We start from the raw sequence: 21,407 nt of genomic DNA on the forward strand, positions 1-21,407 counted from the left end.
ACCATAATCTGCCCCTGTCTGTCATTACAGGAGCTCATGAAGAGAATGACCCCCTTTCATCAAAACATGTGCTTACATGGAGAGTACTCATTAGCCATGACAGCAGGTGGTCAAGTCATCACCGACATGCTGCTGCTATTCATGCTGACTCAGCACATTCTTGCAATGATTGTTCTCGATGAGCCCCCCCCCCCGTTCTGTAAAGAAATTGGTGGGGGATTAACCCATTAATACCTGGGACGCATCTGTGTCACTTTTAGATTTCTTTAGGCTATTCAAAAATAGCAGATATACAAGCTCATAGCGCGGCACCGAGTGCCGCGCTATGAACTTGTAGATCTGCTATTTTTGAAAAATCGTGAATTTTTTTTTTACATTTTTTTTTAGGATTTAGATTTTTTTAAATAATCGCCTCAGGTCTTAAAGGGTTAACGTGTGCCTTCTTCTTCTTACCGTGGACCTCCAGGGTGACTGTGATGTTCATCGTACCGGCGACGTTGACGGCGGTACAGACGTATTTCCCGGCATCCTCCGGGATGACTCTCTCGATATACAGACTGCCGTCGCTCCTCTGAAAGGTTCTCCCAGTTTGCTGCACCTAACAGTGTGAACAAAAAAGCTTGTAGATCTGCTATTTTCAAAGGTTTTGTATACATTTGAAAACTTGTGAAATGGAACATTCTGCATAATGAGTACTTTCTACTTTGGTACTTTAAGTACATTTTGATACCAATACTTTTGTACTTTTACTCAAGTAAATTTTGAATTCCGGACTTTTACTTACATTGCAGTAGCCTATTGATACTTTTACAGTACTTAAGTAAGAAATGTGAGTACTTTTTCCACCACTGGTAACCAGACTGTATAGATTCCTGGTCCAATCATGTTTAGATATTCCCAAAGAATAGGCTGTTTGTCAAACAATGATAAACACACATATACATGCATAAATATTTAGTCCTCCGTGATCTTACAGGTTTTCCATTTTGGGACCAATGTCTTTCGGGTAGAGGTATTCCGTCCAATAGCATGCAGGGAATGCTCAAGGACTGACCAATCCCAGTGGTGATGACCGGGGCACCCTGGGCCAACAGAGGGGGCTCTGTGGGTAGAGGCAGGGGGCATCATTACACAGACAGCTGGATATAAATACATACTGTATATGGAGTAAACGGCCGTTGTGAAAATAGAAAGGAGCTTGACATTGTTATGGCTACAAGGCTGCAGCCACGTGTTTCAAATTGAAACACTGAAGCAGGTTGACTGTAGATGGTGACCAATAAACATATAATAAGTCCACAATGCGTGCAGTTAAGATAGCAGTCAGCAAGCTCGCCCGCAGACCTGTAGGCAAAACGTCAGCGAGTTGACAGCGTGACAAATGGCGGTGTATGAAAACATGACGTACTGATTAAATAACGGTGTGTGGACGAAAAAGAGACTGAACGGAGCCTACCCAGTCCACTGACACTGACTCTGGCCTCAGTCCTGACGTTTCCAAACTGGTTGCTGGCTTCGCATATGTATACTCCTTCATCATCCAACCAGAGACCTGCAGAGAAACATACGGTTGGCATCAGTGGTGGAAGAAGTACTCAGATATTTTACTTAAGTAAAAGTTGCAATACCACAATGTAGAAATACTCTGTTAAGTAAAAGGTACACAAGTATTGGCATCAAAAAGTACCAAAAGTTAAAAGTACTAAAATGTTTGAAAATAGCAGATCTACAAGCTCACTTTGTAGATCTACAAGCTCAGCTTGTAGATCTGCTATTTTAAAATAGCCTAGGTATAAAATAGGGCTGAAGTGGTTAATGTATGTTTTATAATTTAATCATTTATATCTGCAAAGTAGCTAGTAACTAAAGTTTTCAAATAATTGCAGTGGAGAAAATGTACAATATTTGCCTCTGAGATGTAGTGGAGTAGAAGTAAAAGTAATGAAAATTAGAAATACTCCAGTGATGTAAAAAATACCTCAGAATTGTACTTAAGTACAGTACTTGAGTAAATGTACTTAGTTACTTTACACCACTGCCATATACACTCATCACTCCATAAAGTAGCCATAAGCATAGACATAGACATCCATGCTCACTGGGAAAAGGAAACCAAGTATTTAATATGGTTGACAAGTGCACACTAACAACAGATACATCATTCCGTCTATAGGTCATCCACTCGACGTGGACATGGTTATTATTGGTTTGGTCTGTGCAGCAATTAGAGTTATAAATAGAGCATAATAGGATTAATGGGTTTGCTTCAGCTGTCCGCCTAGGCACACACACATATCCTGCACAGTCAATTCTCTGGAGATCAAATGATGGAAGATCAACATATGATTCAATTCTTCTATTTGGAGAGCTGGACTCGTGTTTAAGCCATTAAGACCGGGAACGCGTGGGAACTGTGTCATTTTAGATTTGTTTGGCTATTCAAAAATAGCAGATATACAAGCTCGTAGCGCGGCACCGAGTGCCGCGCTACGAGCTTGTATATCTGCTATTTTTGAAAAAATCTTGAAAATGTGTGCAAATCTTTGGATATATATTTTTTTAAGCGAACATTTGTGACTCAAATCTTTGCTTCTGGTGGGTCTGTGGAACAAAATGTTTTACTAATGTTCGCTTTAAAAAATATATATTCAAAGACTTTTCACGATTAAAAAAAACAACTATTTGTATAGCCAAAGAAATCTAAAAATGACACAGATGCGTTCCCGGTCTTAATGGGTTAAATAGCCGATGACAACATGTGTAAACACAGACGGAACGATAGCGAGGGACAGAGAGGCGTGTGTGCAAGTGACACAATTCTATTAGGTTCTCATCTCAGTACAATGCAAGGTGAAAATATAGCCATCTGCAACAGATTGAGCAAATTAGGTCAGATGGCAAACCACAGACGGGATCGGTGATGGAAGCATGGACCACTTCTGCGCGCAAATACTACCGTTCTCCTCCAATATAATATTACACACACTATAAATGTTTAAAGGGTGAGCAGCACATACGATCCCCTCCAGTGGCCAAGATTAGTCATTTTATTTTGTTTTATTACAGCATTCGAGGCTTCCAGAGTTCACAGCTGAAATTGTGATTCAACTTGATTTGAGTGTAAGCCCAGCTTCACTGGAGGACAGAGAACACAAGATACATACAAGCTACCATTTGAACAAAATGATTAACTCTTTGACTGCGGACGACGCGATAACGCGTCAAGTGCTACTTTGTCCAGTTGGCCGTCGACGCGCTCGACGCGCTGGACGCGCGTTCATTGTTTAATCTCTGATTGCGCTATGCTGCTTAATATTCAATGTTATTCTCGAGTTCCACTTACTTCACGGACATCTGCATCCGGTTCCATGACCTGGATTCCGTTTCCGGTTTTTGATTCTTTTCCCCAGTCATTTTCGTCCAAAATAGGTAAATAAACGGGTTTTCACACGGTATAACGGACAAACGGAACGGTTCTCTTCTATAATCTATGGTCTGGGTGACGATCAGTCATCGCCGTCGTATATCACAACGTAATTTTCGCCGATCAAAACAATGGGGGGGACGTCACATCCGTTTTCATGTTTTTCCTTGTCTAATCTATGAAGAAGGGTGAGAGAGACCCAACGACATGGATCAAGCTGTCATGTGCTGCGCTCTAGTGGCGGAATTGTGCTGGGTCTTTACATTATGTGTCCTTAAATTATTTTCATGAGAAAAATTCAAAATATAAAAATAAAAAAACACGAAAATTGCTGGCACTGGGGGAGTACTTTATGAAAATACTCTGGCAGTCAAAGAGTTAAGGGCAATATCTGAACATTAATCTCTTTGTTTGAAAACATTTTGTTCCAAACCATCAGTATTTTAGAGAGCTAGTGGATGAAGAACATAAACGAATTATCTTTTTATATCTATAAATGAAAATCCATTTTAGAAGAAACATTGTTTTCCCATTCCTTTTTTCTTTTCTTTTTTTCATAGCCTACTTCTATTTTTATTTTTATTTTTATTTCCCATTCATTCCCGATTGAATCATCGTCTGCGGTCTGGAGGGGTATGGGGGTTTGTGGGGTTTTGTTGTGGTGGGGGGGTTGTACTGCTATGCGGATTACAAATGTATTATTGACATTGACTGATGATTTGTTTTATTTTGTTTATGAGTTTTGTATAAATGTAATTATCTAATCTAATAATATGTGTCTTTCTATTTCCTTCCTGTGGTGTTAAGTGTTGTGTCATTTTTTTTTCAATTGTCATTTCTTAATGATGTTGATATAATATAAAGCTCTCTGTGTAATAACTGCTTTCATACAATGACGAATTAATTATCGCTGGCCATAACCCTTTAAGACCGGGAACGCATCTGTGTGTCATTTTAAGATTTCTTTGGGCTATTCAAAAATATCAGATATACAAGCTCATAGCGTGGCACCGAGTGCCGCGCTATGAACTTGTAGATCTGCTATTTTTGAAAAATTGTGAAAAATGTGTGCAAATCTTTGAATATATATATATTTTTTAAAGCGAACATTTTTAACTATGTTACAACTTCTGGGGGGTTCCTGGAACAAAATATTTTGAGATGGGGGGGGTCCACGGTAAAATACATATAATTTTTGAGAACCACCGATATTATACTTTTTTTTCTCCAAAAAACAGTTTGGAAGACATTTGTAGAATGCAAATGATGGGTTATTTGAAAACCCAAAAAACAAAGTACTAAAAAAGAATAAAAAATAGAAACATCATTTTGGATGTTGGATAGATTAAGTAAATTCCCCCCATGAGTATAGTCACTGTCAACCCCTACTGTTGGTCTTGGGGAGAGGGTGTAGACAACCACAAGCCTCCTCCAGTATACACAGAGTCACTAGTCACTTTGTTTCATTCATCTGACAGTGAGGAGTTTCACTGGGAGGACGTAATGTGTGCAGAGGAACACGCTATCCCAGCCTCCCCTGCCGGCTTCCCACCCACAAACACGGCCAATTCTGGTTGTTTTTGAGCGCCCGGCCAGGCTGGATGCAATGTGGAGGAATCAAACCCCAGTCTGCACGGGGGTGGGCAGGAACTTTAATCCTGAGCCACCCTGATGACCGTCTGTTAAGCGAATTCTTAAAGGCGCCGGAAGTGTCGTGAAAGTGCCGCTTACGGTCGAGCGCATTCAAGAACAACAAGTTGCATAGAGTTCTCTCACTGTAAACATCAGATCTCTCCAGAAAAAGGGGGGGAAAAGCTATTAAAATAAGCGATTTAAAGCAAGAACCACAGGCGCAGGTTTTTAACTGTGGCGGATCCGTCATGGAGTTATGGAATTTCTGTACTGTACCACTCGTCCTGGGATATCATGAAGTCATATAATAAAGGTAAGAAGATCCTTTGTTGCTGCCCTACTGCCCTTTATGCCAGCCGGCATAAAGGGCAGTAAGTAAGTAAGTAAAGGTAAGAATAACGTGGGCCGAGATTCTCCTTTAAGACATGTTTATTCCTTCACTGGCGTCAATCAGTTTATTGTGTTGCTTTAGTGTCGTGATACGTGTCAGACGGGTGACTCACTGTGGATCAGAAGATGCCCGTTCTCCAGCTGCATTGTTCTACTCTGGCTGTCGGTCTTCATGAGGATCTGTCTGCCATCCTGTCTGCGCCAGGTCACCGTGGGTAACGGGAAACCCCGGGCAACGCAGGGCAGCGTGATGTTCTCTCCTACATTTGCAGTGATGTCAACAGGCGCTTCGGAAAACAAGGGGCCTCCTGTAGTGGGAATAGTGGTAACAAAGAAGTATTGGGTTTCATTGTTGGAATACCGAAACATGAACATCCTCTCTATATATGAAAGATGACAATGAAATATATGAGGGGATACAATCCCCCCCCTTTCTTTCAAGTGCAGACTTTATGGTCCCAAGTGGGAAATTTGGCTTAGCAGCAGAGTATAAAACATAATGCATGCTCTCATCAGACAAAATATCTATCCTGGAATACAGACACGTTTTTTTTTTAAAGAAACAAATCAGTCGGGATTCCAGGCTACAAAACATCCCCCAAAACATACCAGACCCATTGGATTAACACAATGGAGTCACAATGGACAATATAAATGTATATTTTTTTACAAAATTTTTATTCCACAATTTTGCAACCCATTTTTTCACCCAGTGCCAATTGCCTATGTAATCCTGGGCGCTACTCTCCCTCTGCCAGCCTAGGGAGAGCCTAGAACTAGAACGGCTTCCAATGGACAATATAAAGGGCAGAAAAGGATAAAGCAAGCAGGGGCATGGGGTCACACACAGTTGAAAAGGTTAACGTGGGATAAAAAGAGAATATCACTGCATCCGATTGCCTCTGTACCTAATCACCTTGACATACGGTATATGTGAAATTAAAGCCTAAAGTTCTCACCTCCAACCTCCAGAACGACATTGCCAGCAGAAGACCCGGCAGAATTGCTTGCCACGCAGGTATACTCTCCAGCATCCACCTCCACCACCTCCTGAATATGCAACGTCCCACGGTGCACATCCTGGGTAACGAATGGAGCAGAGCCCACCTCGAGATCACCTGGACACACACACGCACGCACACGCGCACATGCGCACACACACACACACACACACACACACACACACACACACACACACACACACACACACACACACACACACACACACACACACACACACACACACACACACATTGTTTTTATTATCCTGTCAACTTCTGTCTACTTTCTGTCTGAATAATGTGAAGCTTGTAACCAGTGGTGTAAAGTAACTAAGTACTTTTACTCAAGTACTGCACTTAAGTACAGTTTTGAGGTATTTTTTACTTATTAGTATTTCCAATTTTCTGTACTTTTACTTCTACTCCACTACATCTCAGAGGCAAATATTGTAATTTGTACTCCACTACAATTATTTGAAAACTTTAGTTACTAGTTACTTTGTAGATTTGGATTATTATTACAAAACATACAGTAACCACTTCAGCCCTACATACATTTCGGCCATTTGAAAATAGCCGATCTACAAGCTCACAATGCGTCGCATCGCGACGCATTGTGAGCTTGTAGATCTGCTATTTTCAAAAGTTTTTTTTTTAAACTTGGGAGAACTTGGGACATTCTGCATAAACAAATTTGAGTACTTTTTCCACCACTGCTTGTAACAAAGAATTCCAATGCATTTTATGCAAATTGTAGATAAACTACTACTACTACTACTATCACTACACACACATAACCGCATATAGAATGCAACACTTTTAACATTGCACTTAAATAATGCACGTACTGTATGACTTATTACCTTTGTACCATTGTGTGAGGGGAGGGGGGATACCCGTGGCTTGACACTGCAGGGTAGCATCGCCTCCGATAGCCACCAGAACAGTATGCTGTACCACTGTTATACTGGGTGACTCTGGAGATGGAGAGGGAATCAAGGATAGAAATGAATCAATAAACATGATTTAAGATCTGTGTCACTTTTTGATTTGAGCTAAAAAGCATTATTTTACACTTTGGCTATTCAAAAATAGCAGATATACAAGCTCATAGCGCGGCACCGAGTGCCGCGCTATGAGCTTGTAGATCTGCTATTTATGAAAAATTATGAAAATGTGTGCAAATCTTTGAATATATATTGTTTTAACTAAAGCGAACATTTGTAACTCAAATATTTGCTTCTGGGGGGTCCCTGGAACAAAATATTTTAAGATGGGGGTCCATGGCCAAATACATATACATTTTGGGGGTCCTTGACATGAAAAATATTGAGAACCACTGACATAGAAACATAGGTTTTTCATAAAACTGTTAGGATTTAGAGGACATTTTTTGAATCGGCTTCAGGTCTTAATGGGTTAAAAAAATGTCCACCAAATAATTTGGGACTCACAATGTCGAATGTGAAAGCAAAGTAATATAAAGCAGCAATCCATAACATTCACAGGTTGTCCTACCCCAGGCTCAGTTCCTGACCCAGGTGGTCTCCCACACGAGAGACCACATTTCCACCACTCAAGCAAGACGCCAACCCCCATTTGACTTGAGGAAGTATTGCACTTATGAGCTTCAGGCAGTACTATTTGTCAACCAGTAGGCGTCCTATGCGCAATACCAGGGTCTAGATGTCTCAATGGAGGATTAGGGAGAGCACCTTCAACCACTGCAGATGTGTTATATTATATTTAAAGGGATAGTTCACCCCAAAAAATATATTTTTTGGTATGGATTAGTCACCCCATGGAGACTTGAATTCATGGATATTTTTTTTGTTTTTGTCACATTAAGCCAATAATTTGATGACCAGCGGACACTCTTTGTGTCTCCTACCGGAACGGCTGCCGGTCATCAAATTATTGGCTTAAGAATGCGACAAAAACAAAAAAATATCCATGAATTCAAGTCTCCATGGGGTGACAAATTGGCTACAGGAATGAGACAAAAACAAACAAATATCCATGAATTCAAGTCTCCATGGGGTGACAAATTGGCTACAGGAATGAGACAAAAACAAAAAAATATCCATGAATTCAAGTCTCCATGAATCGATAGGAAAAAAAGTCATTTGGGGGGTGAACTATCCCTTTAACATACTCTACCATAAGATTGGTTAAAATAACTAAAAATAAATTGGTTTTATTCATTAAAATAAGTTCCGGATTTCAGCTTTAAGGTCAACCAGGCCTCACCGTATACTGATGCCAGGCAAATATAGCAGTTAACATTTCAGCAAGGAATCGCCGTGTCAACAACAGGGGAGCAGGGATAGATGCTATTGGAGCAGGGAGGAGACAGCTGAGCCGAGCGGGTGAGATGGTGTCTACCGCCAGGCTCTTGTGCCGTCGTGACACATCAGCGTTGTTAGAAATGACACTCAGGGGGTGCCTGGTGGTTTAGCCAGTTAGTGCCACAGACCATATGCTCTCCTAGTGACAATCCGACCCCCGTCTTGTCTCTCCTCTCCTCTCCTCTCCTCTCTCTCTCTCTCTCTGTCCCTGTCCTTGGTTTCCTGTCTCTCTACTCCTGACAATAAAGCCTAAAAATGTGCCCCAAGAAATAAATAAAAAACGACACTCAAGAGACAAGAGTGTGTATAATACCAGCATGCCTTGGGGGAGAGAGGCTGCCACTCTCCATCACAGTTCCAAGTCGCTGTCAACCACTAACCCATTAAGACCCGGAACACATCTGTGTCATTTTTTAAGATTTCTATGGCTATTAAAAAAATAGCAGATATACAAGCTCATAGCGCGGCACCGAGTGCCGCGCTATGAGCTTGTAGATCTGCTATTTTTGAAAAATCGTGAAAATGTGTGCAAATCTTTGAATATATATATTTTTAAGCGAACATTTGTCAAATATTTTGTTCCAGGGACCCATCACAGAAGCAAAGATTTGAGTTACAAATGTTCGCTTGAAAAATATATATATTCAAAGATTTGCACAAATTTCACGATTAAAAAAAAATAGCAGATCTACAAGCTCAAAAAATAGCAGATACACAAGCTATGAGCTTGTATATCTGCTATTTTTTGAATAGCCAAAGACATCTAAAAATGACACAGATGCGTTCCCGGATTGAATGTGTTAACTGACATTCTCAGGCTTAAACTTCGTGCCTGTGATTTTCTAGCCCTCCCTCGGCCACACAAGGAGGAGTGGCAGTCTGTGTTCTATACTTCGATGCCAAATCACCAGTGACACTTTGAATCACTCACACATATTCATTCAAGTCACACGCTGTTGGATGAAAGTCAGCAAACACACTGGGGATCTCAAGAAGATGAACGGCAGTACCAGAGTCACACCCCACATTCTGAAAACCTCTGGACTCTCTCATTCACCACACAATGATACAGCAGTTTCTGTACAACTGTGAGATCCTATCACTGTTGCAATTCAATACATCACAACAAGCTCCAGACTTGTGCGTACTGCATACTACACCACTTTTCAGCTTGAGTATTTATGTCTATATTCTAAAGAACAAAAAGACACAGGGTGACACAGGCTTACCTATTGCTTGTATCTATATTGCAAGTCAACATTTCAGTCTGTCTTCAATACTTTGCCTTCTATTTTGTTTATGTAAAGAAAAAAATATAATCTTTTTCTACTGAGTATCACCGGCTCTCAGTACACACTGCAACCATACTATGTACTATGCTGCTTGACTAGGCATAAATGTTGAATGGTGAGCTGTGAATGTATCCCTTTATCAACATGATAGGTCCACATACATTTGTAGTACCACTACTATACTACTATACCACTAAATACATTGCTATAGAAAAACCTCAGCCAAACTTCAGATATTGAGGTAGGTCTTTGAAAAATGTCCTTCTAAACAACAACGTAACCTCTAGTCTAAATCATGGGCAACATAGATATGTGTGTGAGTTAGTGTGTGTGTGTGTGTGTGTGTGTGTGTGTGTGTGTGTGTGTGTGTGTGTGTGTGTATGTGTGTGTGTGTGTGTGTGTGTGTGTGAGCGTGCACGTGCGTGCGCGCGCGCATGCGTGCGTGCGTGCGTGCGTGCGTGCGTGTCTCGTTTTGTTTTGTCGCCGTTGTTTTGTTTCACTCTCAACTGAATAAAGATTAACATACTTTACTTTTTACATCACTGGTAGACAAGGCAGGCGCGCCCACAGCGAGCCCTTGACATTCGTGAGGCCCACCTGAGCAACCAACCCACTCGGCGAGTGAGTGCCCACACAGAGCACACGATGTACGGAACAGGTCATCACCCGTTTTGAAAAGGCACACACGCAGGACATTGGGTGAAAAAAACACAAGCACTCCTACGTTCCCAACACAACCAGATTCCTCGAAAATCATTGCAAAAATGGATTCAAACATGATTCAGGACAAGACAGACCTATTTAACCCATTCAAACCGGGAACGCATCTGTGTAACCACTTAGACCATTATTTCATACTTTGGATATTCAAAAATAGCAGATATACAAGCTCGAGCTTCTAGATCTGATATTTTTGAAAAATCTTTAAAATTTTGCAAATCTTTGAATATACATATTTTTAAAGCAAACATTTTAACTCAAGTCTTTGCTTCTGGGGGGGTCCCTGGAACAAAATATTTTCGGATGAGGGTCCACGGCCAAGTACATATAATTTTGGGGGTCCTTGACATGAAAATGTTTGAGAACCACTGATATAGTAACATACGTTTTTATGAAAACATTTGTAGAATCGGAACCTCAGGCCGAGAAAATGTTGTCGATTTTTCATGTCCTTGGAAATGTAGACATTTACCGGGAAATGTCTACATTTCCAATTTTCCTACATTTACCATAACATATCGTCGCCAGTGATGGGCCGATACCACATTTCTTCAAGTCGATACGATACCGATATTTTTGGGGCAAATTTATATAATTTATATATTATTTAGTCGATATAAATACCGATACCGATACCGGAACTGGTAGACAAGGCAGGCGCGCCCACAGCGAGCCCTTGACATTCGTGAGGCCCACCTGAGCAACCAACCCACTCGGCGAGTGAGTGCCCACACAGAGCACACGATGTACGGAACAGGTCATCACCCGTTTTGAAAAGGCACACACGCAGGACATTGGGTGAAAAAAACACAAGCACTCCTACGTTCCCAACACAACCAGATTCCTCGAAAATCATTGCAAAAATGGATTCAAACATGATTCAGGACAAGACAGACCTATTTAACCCATTCAAACCGGGAACGCATCTGTGTAACCACTTAGACCATTATTTCATACTTTGGATATTCAAAAATAGCAGATATACAAGCTCGAGCTTCTAGATCTGATATTTTTGAAAAATCTTTAAAATTTTGCAAATCTTTGAATATACATATTTTTAAAGCAAACATTTTAACTCAAGTCTTTGCTTCTGGGGGGGTCCCTGGAACAAAATATTTTCGGATGAGGGTCCACGGCCAAGTACATATAATTTTGGGGGTCCTTGACATGAAAATGTTTGAGAACCACTGATATAGTAACATACGTTTTTATGAAAACATTTGTAGAATCGGAACCTCAGGCCGAGAAAATGTTGTCGATTTTTCATGTCCTTGGAAATGTAGACATTTACCGGGAAATGTCTACATTTCCAATTTTCCTACATTTACCATAACATATCGTCGCCAGTGATGGGCCGATACCACATTTCTTCAAGTCGATACGATACCGATATTTTTGGGGCAAATTTATATAATTTATATATTATTTAGTCGATATAAATACCGATACCGATACCGGAACTGGTAGACAAGGCAGGCGCGCCCACAGCGAGCCCTTGACATTTGTGAGGCCCACCTGAGCAACCAACCCACTCGGCGAGTGAGTGCCCACACAGAGCACACGATGTACGGAACAGGTCATCACCCGTTTTGAAAAGGCACACACGCAGGACATTGGGTGAAAAAAACACAAGCACTCCTACGTTCCCAACACAACCAGATTCCTCGAAAATCATTGCAAAAATGGATTCAAACATGATTCAGGACAAGACAGACCTATTTAACCCATTCAAACCGGGAACGCATCTGTGTAACCACTTAGACCATTATTTCATACTTTGGATATTCAAAAATAGCAGATATACAAGCTCGAGCTTCTAGATCTGATATTTTTGAAAAATCTTTAAAATTTTGCAAATCTTTGAATATACATATTTTTAAAGCAAACATTTTAACTCAAGTCTTTGCTTCTGGGGGGGTCCCTGGAACAAAATATTTTCGGATGAGGGTCCACGGCCAAGTACATATAATTTTGGGGGTCCTTGACATGAAAATGTTTGAGAACCACTGATATAGTAACATACGTTTTTATGAAAACATTTGTAGAATCGGAACCTCAGGCCGAGAAAATGTTGTCGATTTTTCATGTCCTTGGAAATGTAGACATTTACCGGGAAATGTCTACATTTCCAATTTTCCTACATTTACCATAAAATATCGTCGCTGTCGCTGTAATGGCTTCACGATCAGTGTTGGAAAGTAACTAAAGTAATATGTAACTTAAAGTAATATTATTACTTTTTTCCAGTAACTAGTAAAGTAACTAATTACTTTTGGCATGGAGTAATAAGTAAAGTAACTATATTACTTTTTAAACAAGTAATATGTAATAAGTAATATATTACTATGTTTTAGTAACTTTTCCAACACAGTGTTGGAAAGTAATGTTTTAGTAACTTTTCCAACACAGTGTTGGAAAGTAACTATAAAGTAATATGTAACTTAAAGTAATATATTACTTTTTTCCAGTAACTAGTAAAGTAACTAATTACTTTTGGCATGGAGTAATAAGTAAAGTAACTATATTACTTTTTAAACAAGTAATATGTAATAAGTAATATATTACTATGTTTTAGTAACTTTTCCAACACAGTGTTGGAAAGTAATGTTTTAGTAACTTTTCCAACACAGTGTTGGAAAGTAACTATAAAGTAATATGTAACTTAAAGTAATATATTACTTTTTTCCAGTAACTAGTAAAGTAACTAATTACTTTTGGCATGGAGTAATAAGTAAAGTAACTATATTACTTTTTAAACAAGTAATATGTAATAAGTAATATATTACTATGTTTTAGTAACTTTTCCAACACAGTGTTGGAAAGTAATGTTTTAGTAACTTTTCCAACACAGTGTTGGAAAGTAACTATAAAGTAATATGTAACTTAAAGTAATATATTACTTTTTTCCAGTAACTAGTAAAGTAACTAATTACTTTTGGCAGGGAGTAATAAGCAAAGTAACTATATTACTTTTTAAACAAGTAATATGTAATAAGTAATATATTACTATGTTTTAGTAACTTTTCCAACACTGTTCACGATAACCTCATCCTGTCCTATATCGTGGCTTACCTGCATAGGTGAGAGAGAGCGACTGCGAGGCGGTCCCGGCCTCGTTGGTCGCCAGGCACGTGTAATTCCCAGCATCCTTTGGGAGGGCTCCTTTGACGACCAGGAGGCCGTGTTGGTTTAGACTCAATCTGTGTAAAGACAGAACACCATCAACGGGAATTCATGTTTTTCGCTGATCGCATATGCAGACGTCTCAGCAAAAAAAACATATGCTAGGGGGACATTCTGGGATTTTTGCTCGAGGCAGATTTTCATTGCAATATGCACTTAAGTATTCACAAAACGTACAGTGGTGGAAAAAGTACTCAAATTCTTTACTTAAGTAAAAGTACCAATACTGCAATATAAAAATACTCTGTTACAAGTAAAAGTCCAGAATAAAAAAATTACTGAGTAAAAGTTCAAAAGTATTGGCATCAAAATATACTTAAAGTACCAAAAGTAAAAGTACTAAATATTTGAAAATAGCAGATCTACAAGCTTACAACGCGTCGCGATGCGACGCGTTGTAAGCTTGTAGATCGGCTATTTTCAAATAGCCTAGGTATAAAATAGGGCTAAAGTGGTTAATGTATGTTTCATTATATCATAATTTATATCTGAAAAGTAACTAGTATCTAAAGTTTTCAAATAATTGTAGTGGAGTAAAAGTACAACATTTGCCTCTGAGATGTAGTGGAGTAGAAGTAAAAGTATTGGAAATTGGAAATACTCAAGTAAAGTACAAATACCTCAAAATTGTACTTAAGTACAGTACTTAAGTAAATGTACTTAGTTACTTTCCACCACTGCAAAACGTACTTGTGGTTTTGGATAAAGACACTGCATTGTTAGCGATATAAATCAGCAGCGGTGATGCAAACAAGATGTGGCAATTGAGCATTTCTAGCGCGCAATTTAAGTGGAACCTAACGACTCTCCGAAGCTCTCCGGAGGACTCTTTTGCCCGGAGGTGTTGAGTGGGCTAGAGAGTTACTTTACCTCGGCCGATTAGTGAGGAACATGTTTCCATGGCTCCAAAACAGAGAGGGAGGGGGGGAGCCGGACGCGGTGCAGACGAGGCGGATCTCGTCCCCCCGGGAGAAAACCTGGCTCTGGGGACTGACTGTCACGGAAGGAGCCTCTGCAAAAGGGAATCACGGGAGAAAAAAAAGGTTGAGTCAGGACGTTGTTGTCTCCAGCTATAGACTACACCACCGCGTCGTTTCAAATATAACTCTCTCCTCGCGATGACAAAGCTCTGACAGTCTAGACAACGCTCATGAATATCAGCAATCACACATGTCTGATGTCATGGACCAACGGACCCCGATGAGGGACATGTTTCAACATTTGTTTTTTTGTTCTTTTTTTGGGGCGTTTTAACCCATTAAGACCTGGAACGCATCTGTGTCACTTTTTGATTTGAGCAACAAAGAAATTTTTTTGAAAAATCGTGAAAATGTGTGTAAATCTTTGAATATATATTGTTTTAAAGCGAACATTTGTAACTCAAATCTTTGCTTCTGGGGGGGGGGTCCCAAGATATTTTGAGATGGGGGTCGGTGGCCAAATACATATCATTTTGGGGGTCCTTGACATGGAAAAGTTTGAGCACCACTGATATAGAAACATACGTTTTTCAGAATACTGTTGGGATTTAGAAGACATTTGTAGAATCGGCTTCAGGTCTTTAACGGGATAAAATACATGACAGACATCTGAACCCGTGCCCACGGTGGTGGAAGCCACAATTCTCAACATGCATCAATTCTGGGGCTTGATGTGAAGCATGCTCTGCCCCGGGCAGTGGCTATAAGTCCTACTGCAGAGAGAGAGAGAGGCTGGGGGCCGGTAATGGAAACCAGATGATGGAGCCCACGGCCTGAACACAGAGGTATACGTGGGCCCCGGTGTGTCAAGCATTTAACCAGATGACCTGCGGATTATGTTTTTGAGTGGTGCTAGCCACTCCAAGGAGTGACTTTGTCTGTGTGTGTGTCTGTCTGTGTGTCTGTCTGTGTGTCTGTGTGTATGAGCACGGCCCCTCTGTTTGAGCACAGCCTCAACAGCTGCGGCTGATTGCAACACAAAGATGCAACCAGTTACACTAATTATACACACACACACACACACACACACACACACACACACACACACACACACACACACACACTTTTGAGTAAAAATACTTAACATGAGTAAAAATACTTACAATGAGTAAAAATACTTAAATATTAGTAAAGATACTTTAAAGTTCCTAAACTGAGTAAAAATACTTAAAATGAGTAAAAATACTTAAAATGAGTAAAAATACTTAAAAGATGTTAAAATGAGTAAAAACACGTAAAAATCAGTAAAAACATTTTAAAGTACTTAAAATGAGTAAAAATACTTTGAAGTCATCAAAGTCTGTAAAAAGTAACTAACGAAATGAACTCATGAAAGGCACCACTCTCTTCACACTGGGTGTGATTTTTTTTCTCTCTCTGCTTTGCTATAATAGCACAATCATCAGTACCTGGGACGAGAAGCCACACGGTGATCCTGCTGTTCCCGTGGGCGTTGGTGGCCACGCAGTGGTATTCCCCGGCGTCCTGCGGACGAACCCCGCTGATCTGCAGGGAGGAGGAGGAGTCGGGGAGCAGCTTGACCCTGCCGCCCGTCCGGGGCAGGACGGCGTGGCCCAACCGGTACCACGTCAGGTTGTAGCGCATGGAGCCTTCCACCCGACACGACAGCGTGGCCACGGCTCCCACGGATGAGCTCACGTTGACGGGGGCTCTCAGGACGGGAGGGGGCTCTGTCGCAGTGGTGGGAAAAGTACTCAAATTCTTTACTTAAGTAAAAGTACCAATACTGCAATATAGAATTACTATGTTACAAGTAAAAGTCCAGAATTCAAAATGCACTTGAGTAAAAGTACAAAAGTACTGGCATCAAAATGTACTTAAAGTACCAAAAGTAAAAGTACTAAATATTTGAAAATAGCCGATCTACAAGCTCACAACGCGTCGCGATGCGACGCGTTGTGAGCTTGTAGATCTGCTATTTTCAAATAGCCTAGTTATAAAATAGGGCTAAAGTGGTTAATGTATGTTTCATTATATCATAGTTTATATCTGAAAAGTAACTAGTAACTAAAGTTTTCAAATAATTGTAGTGGAGTAAAAGTACAATATTTGCCTCTGAGATGTAGTGGAGTAGAAGTAAAAGTATTAGAAATTGGAAATACTCAAGTAAAGTACAAATACCTCAAAATTGTACTTAAGTACAGTATTTAAGTACATGTACTTAGTTACTTTCCACCACTGCGTTTCGTTGGAAACGCAACGGAGAAAACATCAGAGTCGAGATCAAAAGGAGCACTATCAACAGTGAACAAACAGTGGGGGGGAATAGTTTACCCCCAAATACAAATATGTTTGGAGCGGCATGCTTTCTTTTTACATTGATGTTCTAAGCTATAAATCTCTAGATAAGGCTTTGTTGGAAAGTATTTCAAAGCTTTTTCTAAGACTGTGATGTATGAGTGTATGAGGACCATGAGGATAGGTGTGTGTGAGAGTGCCTGCGTGCGTGTGCGTGTGCGTGTGCGTGTGCTTGTGCGTGTGCTTGTGTGTGTGTGTGTGTGTGTGTATATGTGTGTGTGTGTGTGTCTGTGTGTGTGTGTGTGTGCGTGCGTGTGTGCGTGCATGCGGATGTTGTATGTATGTGCATGCGTACTGTCTATGTAAATAAATAACGTACTTGTTTGTCTGTCTCTGTTTGTGTGTGTATGTGTGCTCGGCGTGTCTGCGTTAGTGGGAGTGCATGGGCGTGCATATGGATGTTTGTACACGCACGTGCAGATGTGCGATGCGCTGTATATTGTGCATGCATATGTGGCACATACCTTTGACCGTCAGCTGCGTCCTGGCCTGACCCAGTCCTGCAGTGCTCTGCGCGACGCACTCATACGGACCCTCATCTTCACCTGAGGCGTGGGCTATTTCCCATGATGCTCTGGCTGATGTCCTAGAGACAAAGACATTAACAGATATACTGTAGCTTGGCAGGAGCACGACGGAAACAGTGTTCCTATTTTTAGATGACGTACAATTAGTATCCGTGGCACACGTAAGCAACTGGAATACCTTTCACCTAAAGTCACAGCCTCGCTTCATGAACGTAATTCAATACAGAGCGCCAGCCCAAACGTACGAAAAGGCACTTTGGTATTTTTCCAGGATGAATATGTAATGTAGTCTAAATTGATTGTTATGTGCCAGTTTCCTGAGTGATTAAGTTAAGCAATAAAATGCAACACAGTGAACTATAACGCTAACACTTTACAGCCCTGCTAACTGGTAACTGTGCAATATTTTGCTGAGTGACCTAATCAGTGTTTTTTTCTTTTACAGCAGGGAATGAGTGCATGACGCCGTAGCATCCAGAGAGAGGCGAGCCAAGTGTCACAGAGTACTGAACAGTGTGAACATAAGGGGAGAAGAGAGGGACTCACTGAAAGAACTTTTCCTCTCCTAGGGCGACCCCATTCCTGGTGAATCTCAACCTGTAGGGAATGTCACTCTCCACCGAACAGCCAATCGCAGTCGGCTGCATGTAGAAGCCGTGCACGACGCCGGGCATGCTCACCGAGGGGGGGTCTGCAAATGAGAGGATGCAAAGGTCAAAGGTTACAATTACAAAGACAGTTGACGATGTGAGAGAGACAGAGTGTGTGTCTGTGTGTGTGGGGGGGGGGGAGGTTGTGTGTGTGTGTGTGTGTGTGTGTGTGTGTGTGTGTGTGTGTGTGTGTGTGGGCGGGGTGGGGTTGTGTGCGTGTGCGTGTGCGCGTGTGCGCGTGTGTGTGTGTGTGTGTGTGTGTGTGTGTGTGTGTGGGGGGGGGGGGTGTGTGTGTGGGGGGGGGGTGTGCGTTTGTGTTTGTTTGCTTTTGTGTGTGTGTGTGTGTGTGTGTGTGTGCGTTTGGGGGGGTGCTGTGTGTGTGTGTGTGTATGTGTGTGTGTGTGTGTGTGTGTGTGTGTGTGTGTGTGTGTGTGTGTGTGTGTGTGTGTGTGTGTGTGTGTGTGTGTGTGTGTGTGTGTGTGTGTGTGTGTGTGTGTCTGTCTGTCTGTCTGTCTGTCTGTCTGTCTGTCTGTCTGTCTGTCTGTCTGTCTGTCTGTCTGTCTGTCTGTCTGTCTGTCTGTCTGTGCGTGTGCGTGTGCGTGTGTGTGTGTGCGCGTGTGTGTGGGGGTATGTGTGTGTGTGTGTGTGTGTGGGGGGGGTATGTGTGTGTGTGTGTGTGTGTGTGTGTGTGTGTGTGTGTGTGTGTGTGTGTGTGTGTGTGCGCGTGTGGGTGTGTGTGTGGGGGTGTGTGGGTGGGTGAGTGGGTGGTTGTCAGGGCTATATCTTGCCTGGAACAATGTTGGTATAGCTGACACTGGACAGCCTCTGGAAGCGGTACCCCTCCTCGTCCTTCCCCGTCGCCTTGATGAAGAAGCTCTGGGAGGGCGTGCGGAACTCGGGGAGACTCCAGAGCCCTCGTCCGCCCAGGTCAGACGGCATGGGTACGGGGAGAGTGCGAAGCGAGCGCCCCGAGCCGGACACCAGCTCCACATGGCTGAGCTGGCCCGGGGGCCTTAAGCCCGTGCACTTCAGCAAAACATGCGCTGGAACTCCTGGGAGAGAGAGAGAGAGGGATGAAAGAACATGATGAGTCACCTTCTTCCACACATGATCTCAGCTAAATGAGATGTGCCAAACACACGCACAGATCAACACGTGCACACAGTACCCAGCGGTGGAAAGTAACTAAGTACATTTACTCAAGTACTGTACTTAAGTACAATTTTGAGGTATTGGTGCTTTACTTGAGTTTTTCCAATTTCCAATACTTTTACTTCTACTCCACTAAATCACGGAGGCAAATATTGTACTTTTACTCCTCTACAATTATTTGAAAATTTTAGTTAGTAGTTACTTTGCAGCTATAAATTATTATATTATGAAACATACATTAACCTCTTTAGCACTATTTTAGGCTTTTTGAAAATAGCCGATCTACAAGCTCACAACGCGTCCCGATGCGACGTGTTGTGAGCTTGTAGATCTGCTATTTTCAAATATTTTAGTACTTCTACTTTTGGTACTTTAAGTAGATTTTGATGCCAATACTTTTGTACTTTTACTCAAGTAAAAAAAAATATTCTGGACTTTTACTTTTAACAGAGTATTTCTATATTGCAGTATTGGTACTTTTACTTAAGTAAAGAATTTGAGTACTTTTTCCACCACTGCACACACAGTACCTTTTATAGGCCTCTGCCTGGTGGAGCTGAACTCAGAGGCGGCTACGCTGGAGAAGCCAGCACGGAAGTCTAGATTGCTGACGCCTGTCACCCTCAGAGTGTGTCGTCCACTGCAGCTGACCTGGAAAAATAAAGCTTAGATTATTTACTTGCCCCTGTCATCATCATCATCAGTTGGTCTATACTGGTACTGGAGGTGCTTACTGAAAGATTTATGATCTATTAAGATACTCTTTGAACAAAAGAGTATCACAAAAACAATGCAATACAAATGTAATCATTGAAATACACATTGTATATTGTTTTACTACCTCCTTGTGAGTACAATATGTATTGTTGAGACTTTTACTTTACATACACAATATTACTGCATACTTAACAAAACATAGATTAGTGCATACAGTGCATTAGGGATAATACAACTGAAAAATAGAGCCAGTACGAAGTAAAGTAAAAAGAAATTGGTAGATTAAATACCCAGGGACATAAAAGGGACGCAAAATCTGCACACCAAATAGCTCCCGTTAAATGGATTGGAAATGTGTAAGATTGTCCTCTGATTTCAAAAGACTGTGTTGCTCAAATACTTTTAATGGGAGCTATTTTGTGTGTGGATTTTTCAGTTTTTGTCACTATTTTTGGATCCAGCACACATCCAATTTGGTTTTGGTTTTTTTTTTTTTATCAAATTATTTCCAGGGACTATACCTTCAGTTTCCATGCTCCAGGTCTGGGGAACTTCAGATTGACTACACGAGCTGAGTTGGGGATGTTCAACAGCTCGGTGAGACCTTGCTCCACACCAACAATACGACCTACAGAAAAACAATAGAAAAATAAATATTTTTAATGAAGAAAATGTTTATTCTGGTTCTGTAAAGTGATATAAATAATTTTGATTACATTTTCTAATTTAACCACTTTACGTCGTTGACCGGGGTACCCCAGGGGTCTATCCTTGCCCCCCTCCTTTTTCCCCTCTACGCCAAATATATCATATTTTGCGTCACGTTGTGAGCCTGTAGATCGGCTATTTTCACGGAATGTTTGCCCCAGAATATGGACGCTAGGGTTCATGTGGTTAAACTTTATAAAAATGGGTAGATACCCTCACAAAAACATGCAGTAATCCTGGTCAACTATAGCCTACTGCCTCCCCCTGGCCAGTCGGGGCGCCTGATGGAGGGGAAAGGAACTGGTTGGAATAACGTGTTCCTTCCACGCGCTACGTCCAACCGGGGAAACTCTCCCCTGTCTGG

At 41.2% G+C, this 21,407-nt stretch overlaps 1 protein-coding gene across 1 annotated transcript in view; it reads right to left on the minus strand.

Moving 5' to 3' along the window:
* Window positions 1-21,407, minus strand: part of hmcn2 (hemicentin 2) — a gene marked incomplete at its 5' end in the record, with an annotated part of 103,223 nt that overhangs the window by 70,885 nt on the left and 10,931 nt on the right. Inside the window, 14 exons of the mRNA XM_080433596.1 lie at window positions 454-598; window positions 975-1,102; window positions 1,457-1,552; window positions 5,560-5,754; window positions 6,406-6,564; window positions 7,311-7,424; window positions 13,880-14,007; window positions 14,861-15,002; window positions 16,380-16,661; window positions 17,754-17,875; window positions 18,363-18,507; window positions 19,255-19,518; window positions 20,149-20,269; window positions 20,857-20,963. Coding sequence (XP_080289722.1) covers window positions 454-598; window positions 975-1,102; window positions 1,457-1,552; window positions 5,560-5,754; window positions 6,406-6,564; window positions 7,311-7,424; window positions 13,880-14,007; window positions 14,861-15,002; window positions 16,380-16,661; window positions 17,754-17,875; window positions 18,363-18,507; window positions 19,255-19,518; window positions 20,149-20,269; window positions 20,857-20,963 — 2,148 coding nt within the window. The remainder of the gene's footprint in view (window positions 1-453; window positions 599-974; window positions 1,103-1,456; window positions 1,553-5,559; window positions 5,755-6,405; window positions 6,565-7,310; window positions 7,425-13,879; window positions 14,008-14,860; window positions 15,003-16,379; window positions 16,662-17,753; window positions 17,876-18,362; window positions 18,508-19,254; window positions 19,519-20,148; window positions 20,270-20,856; window positions 20,964-21,407) is intronic.

The sequence above is a fragment of the Gymnoscopelus braueri genome (assembly GCF_963280865.1).
Source record: "Gymnoscopelus braueri genome assembly, chromosome: 7".
NCBI lineage: Eukaryota > Metazoa > Chordata > Actinopteri > Myctophiformes > Myctophidae > Gymnoscopelus > Gymnoscopelus braueri.